At 35.1% G+C, this 25,813-nt stretch overlaps 3 protein-coding genes across 3 annotated transcripts; all 3 read right to left on the bottom strand.

The window, feature by feature from the left end:
• Window positions 1-763: 763 nt before the first annotated feature.
• Window positions 764-6,731, bottom strand: LOC108819775 (uncharacterized). The gene is made up of 17 exons (XM_056992435.1): window positions 6,676-6,731; window positions 6,261-6,561; window positions 6,073-6,169; window positions 4,782-5,199; window positions 4,475-4,598; window positions 4,276-4,392; window positions 3,443-3,630; window positions 2,830-3,021; window positions 2,643-2,723; window positions 2,441-2,523; window positions 2,237-2,352; window positions 2,037-2,147; window positions 1,833-1,942; window positions 1,442-1,757; window positions 1,278-1,355; window positions 1,062-1,193; window positions 764-953 (listed from the first exon to the last, which is right to left on the bottom strand). Exons 1-17 carry the CDS (start codon window positions 6,729-6,731, stop codon window positions 858-860), a joined length of 2,616 nt encoding a protein of 871 aa, XP_056848415.1. The 3' UTR covers window positions 764-857.
• Window positions 6,732-17,338: 10,607 nt separating this feature from the next.
• On the bottom strand, window positions 17,339-21,724 carry LOC108822638 (uncharacterized). The gene is made up of 9 exons (XM_018595766.2): window positions 21,169-21,724; window positions 20,922-21,081; window positions 20,770-20,831; window positions 20,259-20,353; window positions 20,038-20,151; window positions 19,799-19,864; window positions 19,421-19,518; window positions 18,766-19,178; window positions 17,339-18,690 (listed from the first exon to the last, which is right to left on the bottom strand). The coding sequence occupies exons 1-9, from the start codon at window positions 21,602-21,604 to the stop codon at window positions 17,507-17,509; spliced, it is 2,628 nt and encodes an 875-aa protein (XP_018451268.1). The 5' UTR covers window positions 21,605-21,724; the 3' UTR covers window positions 17,339-17,506.
• A 1,182-nt stretch (window positions 21,725-22,906) lies between these two features.
• On the bottom strand, window positions 22,907-24,131 carry LOC108821730 (transcription factor RSL3). Its single transcript, XM_018594720.2, is given in 5 exon segments — window positions 22,907-23,120; window positions 23,220-23,351; window positions 23,471-23,665; window positions 23,770-23,900; window positions 23,903-24,131. Coding segments are annotated over 5 exon segments (762 nt in total). The 5' UTR covers window positions 24,111-24,131; the 3' UTR covers window positions 22,907-23,024.
• Between the last annotated feature and the right edge of the window lie 1,682 nt (window positions 24,132-25,813).

Raw genomic sequence — 25,813 nt, 5'->3', positions numbered from 1 at the left:
GTAGGTAGCATGTCTAGTTGCTTCGCCCCAGAGATAATTAGGCATGTTCATATGCTTAAAAATACTCCTAGTCATCTCCATGAGTGTCCTATTACGTCGTTCCACCACTCCGTTTTGCTGTGGTGAATAGGGTGCAGTCAAGTGGCGGTTGATGCCATGTTTGTCGCAATAGTCTTTGAAATCATGAGAGGTAAATTCTCCTCCTCTATCTGTCCGTAATGTTTTTAACTTACTACGAGTTTCGGATTCCACAAGTATCTTGAATCGTTTAAATCTTTTGAATGCTTCGCTTTTTTCACTCAGTAGCAACGTCCACATATAACGTGAGTAATCATCGATCAAGACAAAAACATATTTCTTGTGAGCTGGTGTTGATGGCGTGATGGGTCCACATAAGTCGGCATGAATCAATTCCAGAGGTTTAGATGCGCGGAAGGAGGTTGCTTGTTTTTATGATCTTCAAGATTTAAAAATCTTGGTATTGGTTTTTAAAATTCACGAATGTGGATTCTAAATTTTTGTTGTTTAACAATTTACTCAGGATACTCTGCTGAAGTTGATTGATTTTAAGTAAATTTGTATACAAAAATTTAGAAGTTATTTACTATTTTAATTGAATAACAACTTTAAAGTCTTTAAGAACTTTTAGCTATGATTTATATATAAAAGATCTTAAACACACTGAAATTTATTACATGGATAACACGAGATTATAGCTAAATTTATAAATTATATTAAAATCTATTATCGAATAACATCTTTTTAATTTTCAATAACACTGGAATTTTCAAATTGAATAACAACCGAAAATTTGTCATTTACAAATTTGAAAACGTTGATTTAAAACAAATCAACTACTAAATGAAGAAAACCTCCTTGTTAGAGATCCTCTGCTTCTTCATGTATTGCGTCCTTGCTTTGCTGACAGCTGAGTTTGGTGATTGAAAAAACTTCTGCCACAAATAACGAAGACTAGAACATTAAACACCGCTCACTCATAATCAAAACCACAAATAATCAAAAAAAAAAAAGAGGAAATATGAAGTTGTCACAAAACAAACCTTTTCTTCACTAGTCATCGTAGAATGTCCACCAATCTTCTTTGGAGTGAAACTAAACACATCGTGAAGGAACTCATTCTCTTGCATATGCTTGATAAAGCCACCCCCAAGGAAATGCTTCAAAAAATTCAACTGTTGAAAAAAAAAAACATATGTTAAAAAAACCAGTCACAAGAAACAAACAACATAACAAGTTCTATTAAGATTGAGAGAAACCTGTATCATCTGGCACCACGTTGACGTCTCTATAGAGGTCCCTCCAACCTTTGTAGAGGTTTCAGGTGCTACTCCACTCTAATAATCATAATTCAAACAAAAAATCTTATATTAAAAATTGTCAACGATAAACTCATCAGAAGCATAAAAAGGTAAGAATATACCTCAAGGAACTCAACAAGATCTTTGAACAAACTTCTTTGTGTGTTGAGATCTTTCTTAGCACAACCTTTACCACCTGCCTCTACAGCGAGGTCTCTAATTTGATTAGTGACTTTAGATATTAATCTATCCATGTCTACCAATGCCTCATGGGATACACTTTCTTCTTCTTCCACCGAGCCATTAGCACACCCTTTGGCTTTGGCATCAAACTTCTCTAGAGTTCCCATCTCAAATAAAAGAGCAAGCGCTTCACCAGCAGCTATACGTACAGAACGGTCATCCTTTTCCAACAGTGTGGAGAGATAAGCTACGGTCCTGCAATGTTATCAACATTCTAATCAGCTTATAGATCCATTAATAATAAGTCACACTAGGTTAAAATAAACTTACTCTTGCAAAATTTTGGGACCTAGGGTCCATCTATCAACTGTTATGAGTAGAAACGCCCATGAAGAGACAGCGGTTGTTATCACAGCAGGTGAAGTTTGGGTTGCAACAACCTACACAAAACAACAACTTACATGTGAGCCTACTACATACCTTTAGATTAGGAATAAAAAATGGCATATTATAAGAAAAGAGTAACATGCATACATTAGAAACCAGTTCAGGATGAATCATTTGCCATATTATTTGCATAGATCTCTCGGTTTGATCAGCATTGGTTCCACCAACAAAGGTTATCACTGCTAAACACTCAAGAATCTGCAATGAAAGTGGCATGATATCAGCAAATTGCATATAGAAACTTTTAACGGAATAAAATAGATAATAGATTATGAAATTATCCATACCGAAGTTATCTTCAAGGCTGCACCACTAGATTTAAGGGCTTGAGAGAGAGGAGTGACAGATTCTTCTAGAATCTCTTGTGCTTGATCCCCAAGTCCAACAGTCAAAGCTTGCAACCCTTGAAACGGCATATTAACTGTTAGTGTGTAGCTCAATAAAAATAAAAAAAGATGATGCATAAGTTTGCTTGTGCCTCGGTGACTAACCAATAACATGTGATGCTAGTGAGGACTCCTTACTGGACCCTTTCTTGATGCAGCGTAAACACCGATGCAACAAGGTGGCAAAGCTACAACGTTGAAGAAGAAACATTAGATAACAATCAGGTGTCATCAATACAAAACCATAATTAGTTATATGTATAAAAGATTTTTTTGAAGAAGGGATAATAGAGTATGAGATGGTTACTTCTTTTCCACAAACTCATGCTGCAAGTCGCTCTTGAATGCGTCAACAATGGAGGCCAAAGCTTGCTCTCTCGTTGAACTCCTTCACATCCACAAAGGAATCCAAATATTTATCAGTTTCACATCAAAACTCAACCCAAAAAAACAAAAACAAAAAAAAAGTGATATAGAGAAGGAACCCTAGCTACCTTTTCTCATAGAGAGCATCAAGAGATTGATCCAACATTAAATCTTTGGGAACGTGAACTTCATCCATGCGAGGTCTCTCAGACGGCATGGTGTAGAAGGAGCTTAAACTACACGTCTCATCATCACTATCAAACAAATCCATCGGGGCGTTCTTTAGCTGAGTTTCTGTATAAGTTTGTAGAATTGCTTGACTTTAATATTCACAATAAGAAAGTATTTATACATGAGGCTTAACCGACTTGGTTAAGATAACTATTAAATACATCATTATCTCATATTTGTATATATCTCTAAACACTATCATCCTTATCTCCAATACTCCCCCTCAAGTTGGGAATATGAAAGTTTCTTACTCCCAACTTGAACAAATTTTTTTGAAATTGCACTCTACCAAACGCCTTCGTCAATACGTCCGCCAACTGCTCAGTTGTTCTCACATGAATCGTCTCTAATAGCCCATCTTCAATAGCATCCCTCACTTGATGACAATTAGACTCTATGTGTTTAGTTCGTTCATGGAACACTGGATTAGCAGCTATGTATATTGCCGACTTACTATCACAAAATAACTTCGAAGGTCTCGTTTGCTTGGCTCCCAAGTCTCGTAGTAACCTTCTCAACCACTTAATTTCCCTTGTTGCCAACGCCATAGAATGATACTCCGACTCCGCCGAAGAATGCGACACAACTCCTTGTTTCTTGGTCTTCCAAGACACTGGCGACTCCCCCACAAGTGCTACATAAGCACTTAGCGATCTCCTAGTAGTAGGACAAGCGGACCAGTCCGCGTCGCAGTAAACCTATAGACTCATATCAGTGTGTGACCCCAATAAAATTCCTTGCCTAGCAGTCCCCTTTAAATACTTAACCATACGCAGAGCTGCTGCCCACTGCATCTCTCGCGGCTTATGCATGAATTGTGATAATATATGCACTGAGTAAGAAATGTCTGGCCTTGTTATCGACAAATATATCAACCGTCCCACCAACCTCCTGTACTTCTCTGCTTCCTGCAAAAATGGACTCGAGTCCAAAGCCAATTTATGATGCATCTCCATCGGGGTAGCTACAGGCTTCGAACACAATAAACCAACATCGGCTATGAGATCCAGTGTGTACTTGCGTTGAGTTAGCATAAACCTCTATTCTCCACGACCAACTTTTATACCAAGGAAGTATTTTAGCTTCCCTAGGTCCTTCATTCGGAAACAGCGACCTAAATGCTCCTTAAACTTGACCAAAAAATCCATATCGTTCCCGCAAATGAGTAAATCATCAACATAAATTAGCACCCTGAGCTCCACATTCCCCTTAGAGTAACCAAACAGTGAATAGCCCTCATAAGATTGTTGAAAACCAAACTATTTAAGTGCAGTAGTCAACTTAGCGAACCAAGCCCTAGGAGCTTGTCTTAAGCCATAGATTGCCTTGTGTAACCTGCACACCTTGTTCGGATCTGAAGCTCGAAACCCCGGGGGAAGCTTCATGTAAACCTCCTCTTTAAGATCACCATGCAAAAAGGCGTTGTGCACATCCATCTGGTGCACTATCCAAACCTTTTCCTGCAATCACTCTCATCAAACATCTGATCGTGGTCATTTTGGCTACCGGCGCAAAAGTTTTTTTAAAATCTCTGCCCTTGACCTGTCTGTTTCCTAAAGCCACCAACCGAGATTTGGGTCTCTCCATAGTCCCATCCGCATTGTACTTGTATTTATTGACCCACATATTTCCAATAGCTTTCTTTCCAGGTGGCAAATCAACCACACTAAACGTTTTATTTTCCTCAAACGCAGTGACCTCATTAGACATAGAGTCACACCATATCTTCTGTTCATAGCTTCTTTAAAATTACGAGGCTCTCTCTCCTTAGTAATCGCAGCTAGGAACACTTTGTGAGCAGGTGAGAATTTTTCATCAGAAATAAAATTGGTAAGAGGATAAGGTGTACCTTGGACTGTCAACGGAGACTCTGATTTTGTAACAGAGGAGGCGAGACCGTGATGGGTTTTTTTGTTCAGCGAGAACAGACGCATTGTAGTTAATATAATCTCGCAACTTAACCGACGGTATCTTCTCTCTGCAACCTCTGCCCAACTCTGGTTCTTTTGTTTCAGTAGAGCCCTTATCAGTCTCCTTGTCAACTACGCCATCGCTACTGCTCTGTTTTGTAGCTACTACACTATGTTCCGGTGTCATAGTTGATGCATCAAGCACTGCATCCTTAACAGACTTAGCTGCTTCAGTCCCTGCTGACTTCTCTTCTATGCAAGAAACCTTTCCCTTATCCTTCTCAACCACATTGATAATCCAATCATCATCAGGACCACTAACCAGTGCCCTTTCCTCCACGTTAATCTCTCCCTTCTCTGCATATGGAAAGATTTTTTCATCAAAACTGATATCTCTAGACACCAGGAACTCATTACTATCCAAATCATATACTCTCCAGGCTTTCTTTCCAAATGGATAGCCCACAAAAACGCATCTCCTGCTCCTCTCTCCGAACTTATCTTTATTTTGATCCCTCCTGTGTACGTAACACAACGAACCAAAAATCCTTAACGAGTTATACAATGGTTTCTTTCCAAATAACACCTCATAAGGAGACTTTCCTTTCAAGATCTTTGTAGGCGTCAGATTGATTAAATGAGTAGCCGTTGTGACAGCTTCTCCCCAGAACTTTAATGGCATCTTAGACTGAAATAGTAGCGCCCTTGCAACATTTAAAATGTGCCTATGCTTCCTCTCCACATGCCCATTTTATTGAGGCGTATCAACACAACTGGTCTGATGAATTATGCCGTTGTCTTTGAAGAAACTTCCTAGACACATAAACTCAGTTCCATTGTCACTTCTAACCGTCTGAACCGAGTGATTAAATTGTTTTTCCGTATAAGCACAGAATCTCTGCAACACTGTCCTTACTTCCGACTTGGCTAGCAACAAGTATACCCAAACAGACCGCGAAAAATCGTCCACTATGGTAAGAAAATATGAAGCCCCACACGAGGTAGGAATCTTGTATGGTCCCCAAACATCCACATGTATTAACTCAAAACACTTGCTTGTTTTATTCAAACTTTCAGGAAAAACATCTCTCGTTTGTTTTGCTCTAAAACATGTGTCACAAAGACTAGAACAATCCTTATTCTTAACACCAGAAATCTCAGAAAAACTTGAAAACACAGAAAAAGCTGGATGCCCGAGTCGTCGATGCCACAGCAGTTGATCCCCAGTACCATCAGCCCTGTTAGCTCGTGCCACTCTCACATCCTTGAAGAAATAAACCCCACCACGCTCTTCACCGGCTCCAATCAGAGTCTTCGAAGAACGGTCCTGCAAAACACAAATGGTGTCTGTGAACGGAGCAAAACAATTCGTGTGCCTACTTAGACACTGATATAAGAGTACAGTCCAATTTAGGTACAAGGAGCACATCTCTGAGTGAGATACGATCAGTAAGAACCATATCACCCATCTGTGTAGAGGTAGAAGTCCCTCCATCCGCAAAACCAACAATACATGGTTGCGTGCTCCTTACGTTTATAAGCAGAGATATATTCCCTGTCATATGGTGCGATGCACCCGAGTCGATAATAACATCACCAATAGGCTTACCAGAAAGCTTCTCTGACTGACCCCCTGATCTGCCCTCGTTTATGATCTGAGTTATAGCTCGCCATTGCTCAGGTGATTGTAGGAACCTTATTTCACTACGATAGGGACAACTGATATTTATAGAAATAATAAGAACAAAAATCAAAAATACAATACCGAAACAAACAAATGAAGAAAAAATTGCAGAGTCGAGATGGTTAATCTCTTTCCTTAAATCTTTAAACGCCCCGTAGTGTGACGGTTGCATAGCGCTCAGATTCCCAGGATACAACTGCAGCATTGTTTCTGTTTACCATCACCGAAAAACAGAATCTATCGACCCTAGTTTTGTGTTGCACTCTCAGACTCAAGAAATAAAAATACTAACATGACTATTCAATATGGGAGAATGTGGTTTTTCTTTTGGTATTCATGTGTGTCCCTTTCTACATTGCCATGAGGCTTTATATAGAAAATAATGTGAAGCACAAGTTTCATTTTTCAACATAAAAATGAAACATCCATGGTGCACTAATGGAGACTTTATTTCTTGTCATTATTATGTGAATTCATTTCACATTTTGACCAAGAAAATAAAAAGTATAATTATTATTATTTGACTCATTCAAACAAAATAATATACTTTAAATGGATTTTTTTTTTATATTTTATCAATATAAAAGATCACATATATTTGGTTTATAAGATTAAGTTAGTGAACATGAAGTTCAACTAACAAATCAAAACCCAAATCCAAATATCTAATGTGTATATTTGTAATTCTATACAAGTTTTTCAAATCACACACATTAGACCTCCATTTCTCATTCACACTAACTCTATTTTTAGCATATGAATACATTGCTAAAAAAGTAGTTCCAACAATCCCCCACATGAATAGAAATGCTTCTACACACTAGACGACTCGACAGACTTGACTTCCTAAACAAGACTCGACAAGACTCAACAAGACTCAACTAAGGACTTTTGAGAGTACAAACGAGAAATTCACTGCATGATGAGTTGGTAGCAATTTTTCAGCCTTGAACCAGTCATTGTTAATAGCTATCGGATTTACTCGGCCAGGAGGTGGCCATGATGTCTTGAACCTCCCGGGCTTTGGTGTAAACCTAGACAATAGCCAAAACACAGTTTCATTCTCTCACAAAACCAATTTCTCTATTGTGTTCATTTTGGCCGTGAACATTCCTGGTAATCATGAGTGAACTTTAGAGAATATAGCCATTTTATTCTCCTAGAAACGGCCCCATTTCACACCCACAAGGTGATTTGCCATTAGTTTTGTTTAGAGGAGTATCATGTACTACTCCATTCATATCTCAAAACAATTGGCACAAATCATTAAAAGCAAATGCTTATCCTCTATTCCTTACATGTAGCACTGTTTAATCATCCTAGGAACTGGGTATAGACCGAAGTCTTACAGTGCTTTGGGCAGATTTAGTTTGACTTAGTTGTCTCCTTGAACCTATTTCTTGGGATCTCCAATCTGATAAGTAGAGTTACCGCCAAACCTCATCTTAGTTCATAGGCTAAACCCATTCCTCTTGATGATATTACAATTTGATCTCATGACACACCTTTAATAACAGGATCCTAGGTTGTCATCACATTGAACATAATCTATTGAGATTAGTCGAGATCAATTGTCTAATGATTTTTGTCATCTTTTTTTTTTCTCAAGATACAATTAACCATTATACACAAAACTCAGTGTATGACACTAGTTTTTTTTTTCCAAAAAAAATCATAGTTTGATAACTATCACTAAGTTCATTTGGCCTCTTACCAATGACTTTATATGGTAAGCAAAGCTTCCCCCACATTTCTTGAGATAGCTCAAAACCATGCATATTTACATTTAACATCTCTTAAGAGTTTAGAAAGTTAATCTACAACTCTTTTAGATTTAAATGAATAATAAAAACAATTTCGAAAATTGTTATAATTTCCTTTAAAATGTATTTCATTCTCGAAAAATCACATTTTGGATACAACTATTTTCATAATTCTCTCAAGTTGATTTAGAAATCCAACTTGTATATATTTTGTTTTTTTTTCAAAATATATTTTTGCTTTATAGCAAATATACATATCAATACATGATATTTTTGTACCTTCAAAACCACAATTTTCTATGATTATTCTCAACCATATTGACTTTAGAAACTACAATACACATGTTAGTTTCAGTCATATTGATCTGAAAATTTTCATTGGTTTTGCATGATCAACCTTTTTAAAAGATGAATTTAAGCATTAACGAAATACAAATGTTTTGATCAATATCAACAAACATTTTATTTCTTATGGCAAATGATTTATATGTGGCAGACCTCTCTCAAACTTAATTTGAGGCGTCGACTCACAAAATCTATTTCCATCCATACAACTTGATCTCAAAAGATCAAAAATGTTGTTTATAAATATGTTTTCACCATATTTTTTAACTTGACTCCTTTTTGTTTTCTCATGGTCATCCATATGCTTAATAATTAAATTAAGTTATTCCAAGATCTGAAAGAAGAAATAAAAAAATGTTAAACCATATTTGATAATTAAAGCAAATAATTATCTTAACCAAGTCAAAGCATTAACATGCATTGTGACTAAAAACGTTTTATTCTAATCACATTTTTGACTAATATTAGAAAATGATTGTAACCACTGGATCCATCAATTAATGATTTTTAGTCCCCATAGAAATCATCAACAAAATTAATCTGATGGAATGAACAGATTCTTTATCACCATGAAATCTCCAATTCCTGTTTTCATGACAAAATACTTCACAAAATAATCAGTTTTGTTAGTATAATAATACAAACAAAAATTTAAATAATTAGGATTGAAGAAAGATTATTTTGAAATAATCCTATAGATCCAACTCCGACATCTTTTCCCAAAGATCAATCAACATGTTCTTACAAAAAAATACTTTTTACAATAATCAGTCCGGTTAGTGCAAAGTAATAAACGGATATTTTGAGTTAAGACTGCAAAAAAAATGTTAGCTCAAGAACACAAGCTTTACACAATAGCAGAATTGGTTGGAGAAAGCACAACTCCAGATTTTGTTTCAAGACTGTTGATTAACCTGTTCTTAAAAAACAGAACTTTTAACAAATATCAGTATTGTTAGTGCAAAGCATAAACAATATTTAAAGATTTAAGAGTGTAGGAACCTTATTTCACTACGATAGGGACAACTGATATTTATAGAAATAATAAGAACAAAAATCAAAAATACAATACCGAAACAAACAAATGAAGAAAAAATTGCAGAGTCGAGATGGTTAATCTCTTTCCTTAAATCTTTAAACGCCCCGTAGTGTGACGGTTGCATAGCGCTCAGATTCTCAGGATACAACTGCAGCATTGTTTCTGTTTACCATCACCGAAAAACAGAATCTATCGACCCTAGTTTTGTGTTGCACTCTCAGACTCAAGAAATAAAAATACTAACATGACTATTCAATATGGGAGAATGTGGTTTTTCTTTTGGTATTCATGTGTGTCCCTTTCTACATTGCCATGAGGCTTTATATAGAAAATAATGTGAAGCACAAGTTTCATTTTTCAACATAAAAATGAAACCTCCATGGTGCACTAATGGAGACTTTATTTCTTGTCATTATTATGTGAATTCATTTCACATTTTGACCAAGAAAATAAAAAGTATAATTATTATTATTTGACTCATTCAAACAAAATAATATACTTTAAATGGATTTCTTTTTTATATTTTATCAATATAAAAGATCACATATATTTGGTTTATAAGATTAAGTTAGTGAACATGAAGTTCAACTAACAAATCAAAACCCAAATCCAAATATCTAATGTGTATATTTGTAATTCTATACAAGTTTTTCAAATCACACACATTAGACCTCCATTTCTCATTCACACTAACTCTATTTTTAGCATATGAATACATTGCTAAAAAAGTAGTTCCAACAATCCCCCACATGAATAGAAATGCTTCTACACACTAGACGACTCGACAGACTTGACTTCCTAAACAAGACTCGACAAGACTCAACAAGACTCAACTAAGGACTTTTGAGAGTACAAACGAGAAATTCACTGCATGATGAGTTGGTAGCAATTTTTCAGCCTTGAACCAGTCATTGTTAATAGCTATCGGATTTACTCGGCCAGGAGGTGGCCATGATGTCTTGAACCTCCCGGGCTTTGGTGTAAACCTAGACAATAGCCAAAACACAGTTTCATTCTCTCACAAAACCAATTTCTCTATTGTGTTCATTTTGGCCGTGAACATTCCTGGTAATCATGAGTGAACTTTAGAGAATATAGCCATTTTATTCTCCTAGAAACGGCCCCATTTCACACCCACAAGGTGATTTGCCATTAGTTTTGTTTAGAGGAGTATCATGTACTACTCCATTCATATCTCAAAACAATTGGCACAAATCATTAAAATCAAATGCTTATCCTCTATTCCTTACATGTAGCACTGTTTAATCATCCTAGGAACTGGGTATAGACCGAAGTCTTACAGTGCTTTGGGCAGATTTAGTTTGACTTAGTTGTCTCCTTGAACCTATTTCTTGGGATCTCCAATCTGATAAGTAGAGTTACCGCCAAACCTCATCTTAGTTCATAGGCTAAACCCATTCCTCTTGATGATATTACAATTTGATCTCATGACACACCTTTAATAACAGGATCCTAGGTTGTCATCACATTGAACATAATCTATTGAGATTAGTCGAGATCAATTGTCTAATGATTTTTGTCATCTTTTTTTTTTCTCAAGATACAATTAACCATTATACACAAAACTCAGTGTATGACACTAGTTTTTTTTTTCCAAAAAAAATCATAGTTTGATAACTATCACTAAGTTCATTTGGCCTCTTGCCAATGACTTTATATGGTAAGCAAAGCTTCCCCCACATTTCTTGAGATAGCTCAAAACCATGCATATTTACATTTAACATCTCTTAAGAGTTTAGAAAGTTAATCTACAACTCTTTTAGATTTAAATGAATAATAAAAACAATTTCGAAAATTGTTATAATTTCCTTTAAAATGTATTTCATTCTCGAAAAATCACATTTTGGATACAACTATTTTCATAATTCTCTCAAGTTGATTTAGAAATCCAACTTGTATATATTTTGTTTTTTTTTCAAAATATATTTTTGCTTTATAGCAAATATACATATCAATACATGATATTTTTGTACCTTCAAAACCACAATTTTCTATGATTATTCTCAACCATATTGACTTTAGAAACTACAATACACATGTTAGTTTCAGTCATATTGATCTGAAAATTTTCATTGGTTTTGCATGATCAACCTTTTTAAAAGATGAATTTAAGCATTAACGAAATACAAATGTTTTGATCAATATCAACAAACATTTTATTTCTTATGGCAAATGATTTATATGTGGCAGACCTCTCTCAAACTTAATTTGAGGCGTCGACTCACAAAATCTATTTCCATCCATACAACTTGATCTCAAAAGATCAAAAATGTTGTTTATAAATATGTTTTCACCATATTTTTTAACTTGACTCCTTTTTGTTTTCTCATGGTCATCCATATGCTTAATAATTAAATTAAGTTATTCCAAAATCTGAAAGAAGAAATAAAAAAATGTTAAACCATATTTGATAATTAAAGCAAATAATTATCTTAACCAAGTCAAAGCATTAACATGCATTGTGACTAAAAACGTTTTATTCTAATCACATTTTTGACTAATATTAGAAAATGATTGTAACCACTGGATCCATCAATTAATGATTTTTAGTCCCCATAGAAATCATCAACAAAATTAATCTGATGGAATGAACAGATTCTTTATCACCATGAAATCTCCAATTCCTGTTTTCATGACAAAATACTTCACAAAATAATCAGTTTTGTTAGTATAATAATACAAACAAAAATTTAAATAATTAGGATTGAAGAAAGATTATTTTGAAATAATCCTATAGATCCAACTCCGACATCTTTTCCCAAAAATAGTTCCAACAGTGGAGATCTAACTCTATTTTTAGCATATGAATACATTGCTAAAAAAATAGTTCCAACAGTGATAAATCAGCTCCTCCACCTTATGAACTACACGTAGCATGAGCAGTATGTGCAGCTCCTCTTCCGTTAGCTCCCCCACGACCATAACCTCCACGGTCTGAGCCACGTCCACCTCTTCCTGAGCCTCTTCCTCTACGATCATTCATCGACTCCGGGAATCCTATAATTTGCCAGCAGTTGTTCTTTTCATGTCCTCTCTTTCCACAGTTAGAACAAACTCTGTCTCTAAATTTACAAGAACAAACTCTGTCTCTAAATTTACTTCCATAACCCGCATTGTTATTCTCATATCGTGACCCTGCAACTGCATCACGACCATCTCTTCTTGTTCCATTAGCTTCATCTAAAGCTCCTTCTTTTCTGCTAGCAAACCCAATGGCTTCTTGCTGAGCCGTCTCTCTAGACTTAGCAGCATTCAACCTTGCTTCTTCTCTGATCACCTTCGCGTAAGCTTTTCCTAGATCAGGTAGCTCATCCGCTTCTATTATTGCAGTCACCACGTTGCTGAATCTAGCATCGTCCAATCCCATAATAAACTGGTGAACTCGTTCCTCCTCTCTCTCCTTCTCGTAGATCGCAGCCGCTAAGCAACTGCACGCAGGAGAGGGCTTATAAGTTTGCAATTCTTCCCACATCATTGCAAGACGTCCGTAATAGTCAATCACCGGCTGACCATTCTGTCGACAAGACGCTAGCTGCTCCATCAACTGGTGAACTTGGACCTTGTTGCCCACTTCGAATCTCTTCTTTAGATTCTCCCATAGCTTCTGAGCATCTGTAATAAACGTTACAGTAGATCTTACCCTCGGTTCAATAGAGGATCTGATCCAACCCACAATCATGGAATTTACGCTTAACCACGCTTTCAAGATCTCCACTTTCTTCGCTAGGTTTAGCTAACGTGTCATCCACGAAACCCATCTTCTTCTTAGCTCGTAGAGCATTCTCCATCTCCAACGCCCATTCATTATAATTATCACCCTTTAACTGAACAGATGTAATCAAGACGCCAGGATTATCGGAGGAAAACAGAGAGTACGGTGAAGTCGACGGAACAATCGTATCACCCTGTTTCACAGCAACTTGCTTCGAATCTTCCCCACTCATTTTTTTTGGGAAAATTGCCAGAACGGAAAAAAAATTCAGCATGGTTGTCCATATAGTATAAAACCATCATTTAGTTGTTCTTTTAGTATAATTTCTTTCATAATCCCAAAACTAACCCTTAATTAATCTAATTAAACACATTAAACTAATAGATTTTTTAAAAAAAAATAATTAAAACATTTAAAAAGGGAAAAGAAAAATAAAAACTTTTATTTTTTTAATAAAAATAAACTTTGTAAAACTTAATAAAAAAATAATTTACAAATTTTTTTTAAATAAAAAACGTTAAATCAACCTAATAAAATACAGGTAACAAAGTTTTTTTTTTTAAAGTTTAAAATGTTTGTAAACTTTTTAGTTTTATCAAAAAATTTAATAAAATAAAAAAAAAATTATTTTTATAAAGTTTGTTTAAACTTTTTAGTAAAAACTTTTTGTAAAGTTTTATTTTATTTTTATAAAGTTTACAAATTTTATATAGTTTGTTTAAAGTTTTTATTAAACACATTAAACTAAAAGAATTTTTAAAAAGTAATTAAAAACGTTTTAAAAAGGGAAAATAAAATAAAATTTTTAAATAATTTGTAAAAAGTTTAAAATTTTATTTAATAAAAATAAACTTTGTAAAAATAAAAATAATTTACAATTTTTTAATAAAAACGTTAAATAAACTTATTTAAAAATATTTTACAAAGTTTTATTTTTATAAAAAGTTTAAAACATTTTTAATAAAATTTTAATTACATAAAAAATTTAAAATTTATAAAAATAAAAATAAAAATAAAACTTTACAAAAAAAATTAATAAAAAATTTAAACTAACTTTATTAAAAAAAACATTTTACAAAGTTTTATTTTTATAAAAAATTTAAAACGTTTGTAACCATTTTAATTTTATCAAACTTTTTAATAAAAATATAAATTTTAAAAATGTTTTTAATAAAACTTTTAATAAAAATAAAATTTGTAAGATTTATAAAAATAAAAATAAAACTTTACAAAAACTTGCACATAATTTCAAAACACCACATGTTGTATAGATATGTATCATAGAAAACAAGAGTTTGTGAAAAAAAATGAAAAAAGAAAAACTATGGAAAAACCATAGATTAATGAATAAGACAAGGGATAATCATTTTTAAAAACATTTTGACCAGCAAAATCGAAAATAACACGTTTTAGGAAGTTAGAATATTTTCAGAAGATTTTTAGAATATTTTCTTAACTGAAATTTTCATTAATTTTTACAAAAATCAGGTAATCTTATCCGTAGAAGGCGTCTTCTAAAAGTTTAGAACATTGACAAAAATCGAGAACACGCTTTCTACTTTTAGTAGACGGAAGAGTACATTCTAGAAAACACATCCCGCGAAGTTTAGAATACTTAATAAAAGTAGAAGATGGTTCCAGATGAAAAGTAGATAGCTTTAAGATTAGTAGAATGCGCATTCCACTTTTTTAGAAAATTAGTAAATAGTAGAATGTAAGTTCTAAAAATTGTAGATGAACGTGTTTATTTTAGAAATCGCTTTTCTACTATACCATTTTCCGTAGAAGGCACATTCTACCTTTAGTAGAACGTATTTTCAAATTCTTATTTATCAACTTTTTGAAAATAAAAAAAATATCAGCATGTGTATATAGGTGTTTTATTAATTATTTGTATTTTTAATATTTTTTTTGATTCACAAAAGTATTTATTTCATTAGTTTTCAGAAATACAAAGGGTAAAAAGAAGAAAAATTGGACAAAAAATGATTTATACCAAAGAGACAACACCCTTATTTTTTTTTCTCTATTGGCAATTTTCCCTTTTTTCAACGTAACAACAGAGAAAGTTTATAATCTGATCTTTGCTCTGATACCATATAAGTTTGTAGAATTGCTTGACTTTAATATTCACGATACGAAAGTATTTATACATGAGGCTTAACCGACTTGGTTAAGATAACTATAGATCTAAATACATCATTATCTCATATTTGTATATATCTCTAAACACTATCATCCTTATCTCCAATATTCTGCAATATTTAGTGAATCTTGGTTTCTTGTATCAAAACTCAAAAGACATATAACTTGTCAGCCACGCAAAGAAACCAAACTAGTAATCGAACTCAACAATTTCTGAAGCACTAAGGAAAACGACGCCAGAGATTAAGAAAGTATTATTAAATTGATAAACTGAACCTAAAAGAAAGAGATTCAGGTGAGAGACATAACTAATCTGAAATCAATAAAGAATGCAAGAACATGAAGCTTACTCTTAGACATGGTTTCTCTTAATCAAATCTGAATCAACTACTAACGGAGTGGAAGAAGTTATAGAGCTTCGGAGTTTTTCTCTTCGAGTTTATATTGATTCTCAAAAAGCAAGTGTCTCTCCTCACAAGTTGATCTTTTCTTATATAACAAAACAAATCTATGAGAAAAGGAAAAACAACTTAAACAGGGAAAAGGAAAACACTTAAACAAAAAAAAGGAAATAAAATATAACAACAATTATACATCAGTATACATTTATATTATATATTTAATACATGAATATGAGAAGTGATCTGAGAAAAAGAGAGTCAAGTGTTGACCACTATAGTATCTCTTTTTAATCGAAGGTTCTATATAAGTATTTGAATAAAAAAATTGTACAAATCTTGTTTTTTTTCTTTTGTCACGGTGTATAAATCTTGTTTTGTATCTTAAAAGTGGAGAATTCCAACCCAATTTTTTTTCAAATATTCTTTACAATCTTCAGGTTACTTTTTAAGGGAAACTTTCCTTTTATGATAAACTTTTCTTTGTTAGAGAATTTAGAAGCAAGTGGAATACATAAACTGATAAACGCATTTTAAAAGACTTATCCGATGAAATCAAATCAGAGGGAGAAGATTGGGGCTGGTGAAGTTATTGATTCCTTTTGTCGATCATGTATTATATATAGATCAATGTGATTGTTTTTTTTTATAAACTTTCATTAGATCAATGTGATTGTTAGACTAAAAAATATAAAAATAACAATATTACTCTGGTTTATTACAATTACTCAAAGTGTATGCAAATACAATCATTCAAAGTGTACGCAACTTCATATTCATGACCTAGAACATAACTGTATATGGTAATGAGAAAATTCCGACTTAAGACAAAAACTGAGCCCTGGGAAAAGAGACAATAGCTTTTGGTGGTATCTGCAACCTTAAGTTCATGTCTTCAACATCATTCTTGATAGCTGACTTCTTTTGCTGATTAACGATACCAAAAAGCCACTCATCATCATACGACGACGTATTCTCGTACCAAGTCGTAACAGTTCCCTTCTCCTCTTGTGACTGTTGTAATCAGACAAATAGTCATCATCGTTTTCTTCTGTCAAACAACTCTTGTCAACTTCTTCCTCTTCTGATTCAATATTTGTCACGTGTTTTCTTGCGCGATACTCCTCTTTGTCAACGGGCAATTTCTCCTATCTATTCTCTTCTCGTTGCATCTTTCTTGAGGTACTAACTGTCTTTCCATCTTGGAGTTCTTACCCATTGAATCGAAGTGTCAGATCACGCCCTAATACATCTCTTATGCGTGGTTTCCAAGCCAAATCGAAGCGAGAAACTGAAAAGAAACCCTTAAAAAGGGAAAATATCGACGACTGACGCAAAGAGATTAAGAGAGTGAGGGTCTAATTATAGGCAACTGATACATCTGCCGACTTGCGTTTGTTGAAAAAATCAGATAAATAAGTATTGGGCTTTTAATGGGCCTACTTATAAAAATATGGTTCTATTGTAAAGACCCATTCTTTAGTGATCCCCAAGTTATATATCCCGTATCTCCAAAATAAAACATATCTCCTGCTTTTTTTTTTTTTTTTCAAAGCTCTAGAAACCAGAGACACTAGCAATGTGTTTCTTCATAGCTCTATCTTTATGATTATGATTCCTTCCTCCGCCTCCTCCTCTTCGTCCTCTCCCTCGACCCCTTCCTCCTCCATTCTCTGCCTGCGTAGTAGCCTCTGAGTTGTTATTACTCTCATGACTCCTATCTTGCGGCTGCTCTCTTGTCATTCCTCTTCCTCTACCCCTTCCTCTCCCGAATCTCACATTCTCTCTTCCATCGCTTGTGTTTGCATTAACATTAGCCTGACCCTTCTCATCTCTCTGCGCCTCATACTCTGTCAGCTTCCTAACCGCTCCGAGAGGAATGTTTCCTCCACGTCCCAAGCCAAGTATCATATCTTCCTGAGCTTCATTCACCAGTGAAGCTTCGTTTGCATTTGCCACCGCAACAGAGCCTGCCACTTTGTAACTGTAGTTCTTACCATCCTTGACATAGAACTGAGGATTCTTTCTGCTTCCCCACTTCGAAGCAGCAGAAGGTTCAGTTTCCGCTGGACCAGCTCTGTTACCGAACGATTCGCTTTCTCCCGTAGCTGATTCCCCAACACTGAAACCCAGATCATCAAAAGAATCATCGTACTCATCGTCGTACTCGTACTGTGCAAGCAAAGCTGCGTTCCTCTCTCTGTCCGATTCTTTTCTTGCGTCGAGGATTTTGTAGCTTGGAGTATCATCCTTTGGCTTTCTGACAAATCTGCCAACCGCTGTGGATGAAGCTGATGAAGCTGGAAGTGAGGGACGTGTGATCGGTTGCTCCGTGTAGATACCAGAGCTACTAGTGTCAGATTCGATGAGCTTTCCTTTCCCTTTGTCTTTGCTTCCAAGAGTTGGAGCAGGTTTAGGTTGTGGCATGCTCTCTGATGAAGTATCCAATCGCTGCAAATCTTCATGGAGTGTTCCTTCAAGTATCCTCTGTATAACTTCTTCTGGATTCTGGTTATACGCTTCAAGACACGCAGCTAAGAAACCATTACCATACTCGGGGAATATGTCTTTTATTTGACTGATCTTGGACTGCATAACTACAGCATTTTCATCCATAAGCTCGGTGGTGTTTCTACCATCAGTTAGAAGAAGCGGCGACTCCTTTACAGAGACTGTGCCTCCAGAATGCAACATGATCATAGACAAATATTGAAGCTGCTCATCTTCCATAGATATCCATCCTGCGCAGAAACCAATACAAAACTGCTTTAGACCATACTGTTTTTTTTCACTCATGGCATTAAGAAAGAATTTACCTGCTTTCTGTAAACTCCTAAGCCTATCAATTATTCTGTAACGCTTCTCAATCTTTTGGAGTAATCGGTTCTTGCTTTCCAGTGACTGCTCGGAAAGTCCACTGATCTCCCTGAATGTTTGGATCAGTATATCTGCCCTTACCATAGGGTCCTCAACTTTTGACGGGAACATCTTTGTGACAGATGGAACTGAAGATTCGTCATCGATCAAATCATTGCTGAGATAACAGATATCTAAGATTTTCCAACATAAACTCCCTATCCTTGTTGACAACATGTTTAAACTCGTGGATATGTCTGAAAGAGAATCATGGTCTCCATCCTTGAATAAGATCTGGAAGCCACGAAGAAGCGATGGAAGTAATGAATCATGCAACCGAACAAGGCTGCTGAGAAGTTCATCGCTGCCATAACTGCACAGATGGATATGGGTTTTCATCAGAACAGATCCAAAATAAGCCAAATATAGATCAAAAATAGCAAAATAAGGTTCCACTATTAATACTGTTGTTCATCAAAACCATAAGAAACTCATACTGCAATTCAATAAATATATAGTAACTAGATCAACAAATCATGTACCATAGATGCAAGACTTGGGGATCCTTACATATCTCACAAGAGAAACTAATTTTAGCTACAAGAAAATGCATACCTCGTCTCAACAGGGCCTGCCAAGATTAAAGCTGCTGGTGAATAGGCAGAAGTAAGAGCATCCAAAGACACAACTCCATCATTTATGAAGTCCATAACCTAATAAGATGAAAAAACCATTAGCACGGATAAATCACATGCCCTATTGTCCACACACTATTAATATGCAAAACTAGAGTCTATATCCTAAATGCCGACCTCAATAGTTTCGATTTTAATTTCCTTTGCCAAGCAAAGAAACAATGTATCAATTAAGAAAAAAAAATGCATCACCAAGAACTTGAATGCTACTAGTCTGACGTACCAACATAGTTAAATGCTAACTCGCACCATGTAAAAGCAGATACATAAATAGCAAAAATAAAAGACGGATATTCACCTCCAAAAGGTCAGAATGGAGTTGTTTGCTCCCATGGTCTTCACTATTGGCACTCGAAAACAAAGTCTGCGGATAAAATGCACAAGAATAAAATCAAAGGGAGAGTAGAAACAACTACTTTTAAAAAAAAAACAAAAAAAAAACAAGAAGCTTCAGACCAAAAATGTTAAATACAACATTTGATGTGATCTTACACTTAGTATAAATGTGTATATACACCTTTGATAAATATAACATACCTCCAATGATGAGGTACAACGACGATGCATTGTGTGCAAGATGCCCAAGAAATGAGACAACATTGTTTTCAAATTATCAGGAACTCCGGCTTGTGATTTCACAGCATTCTCAATCTGAGAAACAGAGAATTAGATTAGCAGAAGAATAAAGATTATCTAGCCCAGAGATAAGATATTATCTCAGATTTCTGACCAATTTAACTTTTACTGGAATGACTTACTAAAGATTTTGTGAGCTCTGCATTTTCATGTCCATAAATAGCGCATATATCCAATAACTTTGGCAAGTCCAGTAACTTCTTTTCCTGCAAGAGAACTACAAACAAAACTAGTAAACATTTGTAAGCTAGAAAACAATCTCAAGTAAATCAAACAAGACACGTCAGACACAACAAAAATGCATGAAAGAAGAAGATTTTTTCTTGATGAAATGGAACTAAAATCATACTAGAAAGTCTTGATCAATGAGACGACTTATCTCACTACTTATTCTAGTCAGTTACTGAGTTATGCCTAGCTGGTCTAAAGAAACAATCTCTCACAGACGGTGCTAACATACAACCAAACATGTACGCTTATCCAAAATCTAAGTGGAAAGTGAAAAGGAAACAAACCGCGAGACATGCCAATCGTTAATTCTACGTTTTTTTTCTTTGCAAACGAACGTAATGAATAAATAAAGATGGAATAAAAATTAGCATAAAAAACAAAGAGCAAAAAAAAAAGGCCCACCTTCATGATCTTTCTGACTGAGGCTATCAGCAGCTCGAGCACCCGGATCCCTATGGGAAGATCTGCCACAACCACATACAAAAACCCCTCTAACTCCACAAGAAAGGACCCCAAAAGAATAAAGACTATCCGTAAAACCAAGACTCACTCACATTCTAAACAAGAGCATGAAAACACGACGGCACAGCTCAATCTCTCCAACAATCACACCCGCTACAACTCCCTTGACACCACGAAAAGGGAAATCATACCACCTGCTCCTAAACTGCAGAAAGCTATCAAGAAAATCGTGCAACGACGCATCACTAGCCACTGTATAAAAAAAAATAAAAAAAATCAATCGTTATAATCAGATCCAAAATCAATTTACAACTTGTTTACTCCTAAATCTAACGAAACCTTCTCTCCAAAACAGTCTAGGATTAAGCTTGAGCAGCCTGGCGAGCTCTCTATTGAGTAGATCCACCACTCCCTGAGACTCCACCGGATCCAAGCCTCCTCCATCCTCTGGGCCCAGACCAGCGGCTACGGCCTCGTCCTGCGGCAAGTAATTAACGAAACTGCCACCGCCTTGAGCCGGAGCTCTGCTGGATACAAACTGTCCCTGATCTCCGATCCTAACCCTACTACTTCCACCACCCGGAGCGGGGGCTCCGGAGGAGGAGGAATCCGATTGCCTGAGCGAAGAGGAGAGAGAGACGGGGAAAGCGGCGGAGCTAGATGATGATGTAGGATTAGTTGGATTGAAGGCTTTGGGAACGAACTTTTGCTGCTGGCCGCCCTTGGGGGTGTATCTGGCGTTCTGATCGTGCTGATTCGATCGACGGTGGGACATGTTTGTTATTAGGATGATCGTCGGCGATGGAAGAGAAGAGTCAGACGAGGAGGCGGGAGCTTAGGCAGATATAACGATCTCGATTCAATCGATTGGGATTTTTTCCCTTAACAGCGTTTGCGTTGGCGATTGCTGGAGATTGCGTTTGATCATTGATGATCTAAATCTTTTTAAGACACTCTTTGTCGGAAAGAGGCTCCCTCGATACGATTTGGTTTGACTAAGCCGGAATCCGCTTTTTTAAAAAGAAAAAGCATCAAACCAAACCGAAAATAGAACAGTATATAAACCGTTTAAATGTGCTCTTGAACAGAAACTCTGCATCTTATTTGCTTTCTAACGAACAAGGTGCGTCTGAAATAACATATTTTCCAAACTTCAATGTGGGCGTTATCTCTAAGACACACACTCATGGTAGGTTTTTAACATTATTCTCGAAATTTTGGATGATGATTAATATGTTACCTTTGGGATAGATTAGATTGTAGCTTGGGTTTGATTGCCTGGATCGAATTATGATACATATGCTAATGCTAAATTGGATTCACTTCCAACATAAAATTAACTGATGATAATTGGATTACATGCACTCTTAGTGACCATATTCACGTGAGACATGATAATTTACAAAATCATTTTGGTAGATACTTCTTCACTTATTCCTTTCGTATACATTAGCGTTTCTGAAATATCCAAATTCTCCATATAGAAAAAAAGAGAGAAATATTTCACTGGGAACATTTTGAAAGGTTTGATGACATTATTATGTGCATCAGGTAAGTATAAGCTGGGGTTGGAGTTTGGAGTTGGTGTTAGTGACCATATTCACGTGAGACACGATACTGAAATAAACAGTACTAGGATAGGATGTTGTTTCCAGTTCTTCTCCACATCTAAAACAGATGGGAATTGTTTTGGTATCAAAAGAACTTTGGCATGGCGTCTTTCGTTTGGCATCCTTAACCAATAAAAAAATAGGCTAAACTTCAATTATATATCTTCTTCTTTTTTCGACACTTCAATTATATATCTTTATATTCATATATATATTACATAGGAAACTAAAGTCGGCCGAATGATTTAACTATAAAAATATATAACAGTTAGTTTCAATTTTATATTTTGTTTTCAAAATTGTGTGAGAAAAGACTGTTATTTTATTAGTCTCAGTTGACTTTTTCATATTTAATAACATAATTACATTAATAAAAAAAACAAGTTCTTAGAACCATAATGAAGAAAAAGACAAAAAGAAGTTTAAAGAATAACAAAAGCCATCAGGATGAAAAGAAAGGCATCAGAATGAACAACAGGAGAAAGTGGTACGTTCCGAAAGTAGACCTCTCTCTGATATGGCCCAGTTAAAGGGATTCATATGTTCAAAATCGGTTTCTTTACAATTAGATTGTATATAAGTCCTTCACATAAGCCGAGACAAAAGGTTGTGATGGAATCCCATGTCGAGTCCATTATAAGCCAATGGTGCGTACATCCATAGTTCATCCGAACTCAACAACTACATTTTATAACATATGCATTTTGGTTAGTTACAACATATATAGATGTTGTGTAAAGATTCTAATAAAAACAAAACCCTAAAAAAAATTGTACATACCTTGATTTGAAGCTGCAAGAACTTCACGTAATGGACCGCTTCTTCAAGCATCGTGCTTATATCAACTTTTGTCCCGTTCGGTACAAGGTTTTGTAGTGTCTTGAGCCTTTCGTTAATCTTCTCTCTTCGTTTCTGAAAAAAAAATTGATCCCATCATTAGAAGTCTTTTAAAACTGTATAATGGAATGGCTCTAATTATTCATAATTAGTTATCAAATTGAAATCGTTGAAATTTTCACACGTTTTCTTACCCGAGCATAAAGGCTTTGAGGATCAGTAGCTGTCCCTTTCGTGGCTCTAGTTTTTCCTTTTACACTTGTGACCGAAGCCTTTTCGTCGTCTGAACTGTTGCTGTTGCTCTGACCATCTCTCCAGTTAGTGTTGCTTTCGTCTGCTGAATTGCTTTCCAGGCTTACCCTCTGCTTTTTCTTGGCTTTGACAAGCTCCTATATCACGTTAATGTTATTGTAATTCGTTAATGTTATTGTAATTAGTTTAATGCGTTATGAATAAAATTAAACATTATATACATTATTGATCGTGCACTTACTTGTCTTGTGACGTCACGCTTAGAGTTAGTATTGTGCACATTCTCTACGTTGTGTAGTTTCCTCTTAAGTATTGCCGTTTCTGGGATGTGATTTTGATCCCAAGAATCAAGCATGGTTGGAAGATTCCCTCCGGCATCACGCCAAATGAGAACATATCAGGAATCAAGAAAGCATGTTGGTCAGAAGACAAGACATTGTTCTGATGGTGAAGATGACCATTGTAAAGGCTAGAGAGGCTAAGCATCTCATCTTGTGGTCTCTCCTCCTTAGATGACGAACACTGATCAAAGTTGAACATCCCCAGGAGAGACTCCAATTCACCATCAACAAAAACGTCCATCTCTCTCACCTAATACTCTTGTCTTTCTCCTTTTTATTCTTCTTGTTAGTTCGTTGTTATAATAGTACTTGATCTTGAGTAACTATATATATAGGTTGGAGATGTACTCGATGATTTGAGGAAGATTTGGTGATGATGAAGAGAAATCAAGATATTCTTAAACTAATTACAATCATTTGTGCCGAGAACAAGTCGTAATTAAATAAATAATATGAAGCCATGCATGATGATGAACACGATCAGTCAACTTGTGGGGTCGACAATGAGAGCTGAGACCAGCTTTGTTCCTTCACGACACACTAATATATTATTTTGATATAACCATCCATTCAAATATACATGTATAAGATCGTTAGAAATTAGTATAATAGCGAGAGAGAGTTTACATTGGCCACATAAGAGAAGCGGTGATTAATAAAGATATAGCCACGCAAATGCACGATTAATGCAATCGTTATCGCAACTTGAACAACACTAGAGATGAATAAAAGATAAAAGATACTACTTATTAATCAATGCCGTATTAAACTTTAAATTACGAATTGTCCGGTAGGTCTCTCTTAGCTAATTTCTTTTTCAGGAGAAAATGCAGCGTGATATATCCGGCGCCGTTTATAACTTATTTTGTTGAAGCTGTGAGCCTATTTCTTTTGTTTATCGAAGAAAACTTATTTGTAAGAATAATTCAATTTCTGCCTAGAAATATTTATAAACTACATTCTAGAAGAACTTCATATGCATAATGATGTGTATCGATGAAGAAATGTTTTTAACTACACATTTATTTACAATCATATACCGTACCACTATGCTTGTAACCTGTAAGTTTTCTTTTCCTAAAATTTATTATTAAATCAATGATTATATTGTGTGTTTCCGTAATTTATATTGTATTGTAAATGGTATAATACTTTGGAAGAATGTTTCATCGTAGTCAACTTTACTTTCTTAAGATACAATCAATTGCATACATGAAACAATGAAAAATTAGCTGCATGCGGATAAACATCAGTTCAAAGCAAATGGTATAAATTAAGTTACTTTCCTCTATATTATAGACTAGACATAAGCAACATTTCGGGACACATTGCAAACAGGTAATCTCGATGATCAAAGATTCAACAGCGTGGCTAGGTATTTCAACAGAACTAGCAGAACAGAACTAGCAAAGCTAGCATCCTTTCAAGAAAATTTCCAAGACTTCAAAATTATTCACGTTTCAAAGACAATAAGAAAAACAAGACAGCTGACTCACTAATCAAATTTTTTTATAAGTTGTTTTATTTCGATCTGAATTCTCACACCATCTCAATTTGAGTGATAAAATAACTGTTTGTCGTAAAAAATAATAGACTAGACATAAGCTCTTAAAGTCCTGTAGTTTTTATATATACATATATTGCATATTTTCTTGCAAGTGGCATTATGAGTAAGTTCAGACTTCAGAGTACAAAACTAGAACTCAAAAGTATAAATGGATATGATTCATCAAATGATTGAATTTGCATGCGTTAGAAATCTACCTCTGTCAACGCAAAAATGCATGTTATTCATGTTTGTATGTTTTCGGTTTTGTGCTGGATTAAACGATTAGGAAACAAAACCAAACAAAAGAAGATGTGAAAATAAGTGTTATTTGATTTATACATTAGGTACCGACGTACCGTCCACTAGAAGAACTTAACATTTTTTAGATGCAAAAT

The sequence above is a fragment of the Raphanus sativus genome, chromosome 8 (genome assembly GCF_000801105.2).
Source record: "Raphanus sativus cultivar WK10039 chromosome 8, ASM80110v3, whole genome shotgun sequence".
NCBI lineage: Eukaryota > Viridiplantae > Streptophyta > Magnoliopsida > Brassicales > Brassicaceae > Raphanus > Raphanus sativus.
Note: the sequence above shows the minus strand (reverse complement) of the source record. Positions and strands in the feature narration are given on the sequence as shown.

Excerpts from the sequence above, each read along its gene's own strand:
- LOC108822638 (XM_018595766.2), bottom strand. The coding sequence starts at position 21,604 with ATGTCCCACCGTCGATCGAATCAGCACGATCAGAACGCCAGATACACC. Across the intron at positions 20,152-20,258 it reads CAGAGCTCACAAAATCTTTA|ATTGAGAATGCTGTGAAATC; the intron begins GTAAGTCATTCC and ends TCTGTTTCTCAG. Across the intron at positions 19,519-19,798 it reads TCCATTCTGACCTTTTGGAG|GTTATGGACTTCATAAATGA; the intron begins GTGAATATCCGT and ends TCATCTTATTAG.
- LOC108819775 (XM_056992435.1), bottom strand. The coding sequence starts at position 6,731 with ATGCTGCAGTTGTATCCTGGGAATCTGAGCGCTATGCAACCGTCACAC. Across the intron at positions 1,758-1,832 it reads GGTCCCAAAATTTTGCAAGA|GACCGTAGCTTATCTCTCCA; the intron begins GTAAGTTTATTT and ends ATAACATTGCAG. Across the intron at positions 1,356-1,441 it reads ATCTTGTTGAGTTCCTTGAG|AGTGGAGTAGCACCTGAAAC; the intron begins GTATATTCTTAC and ends TATGATTATTAG.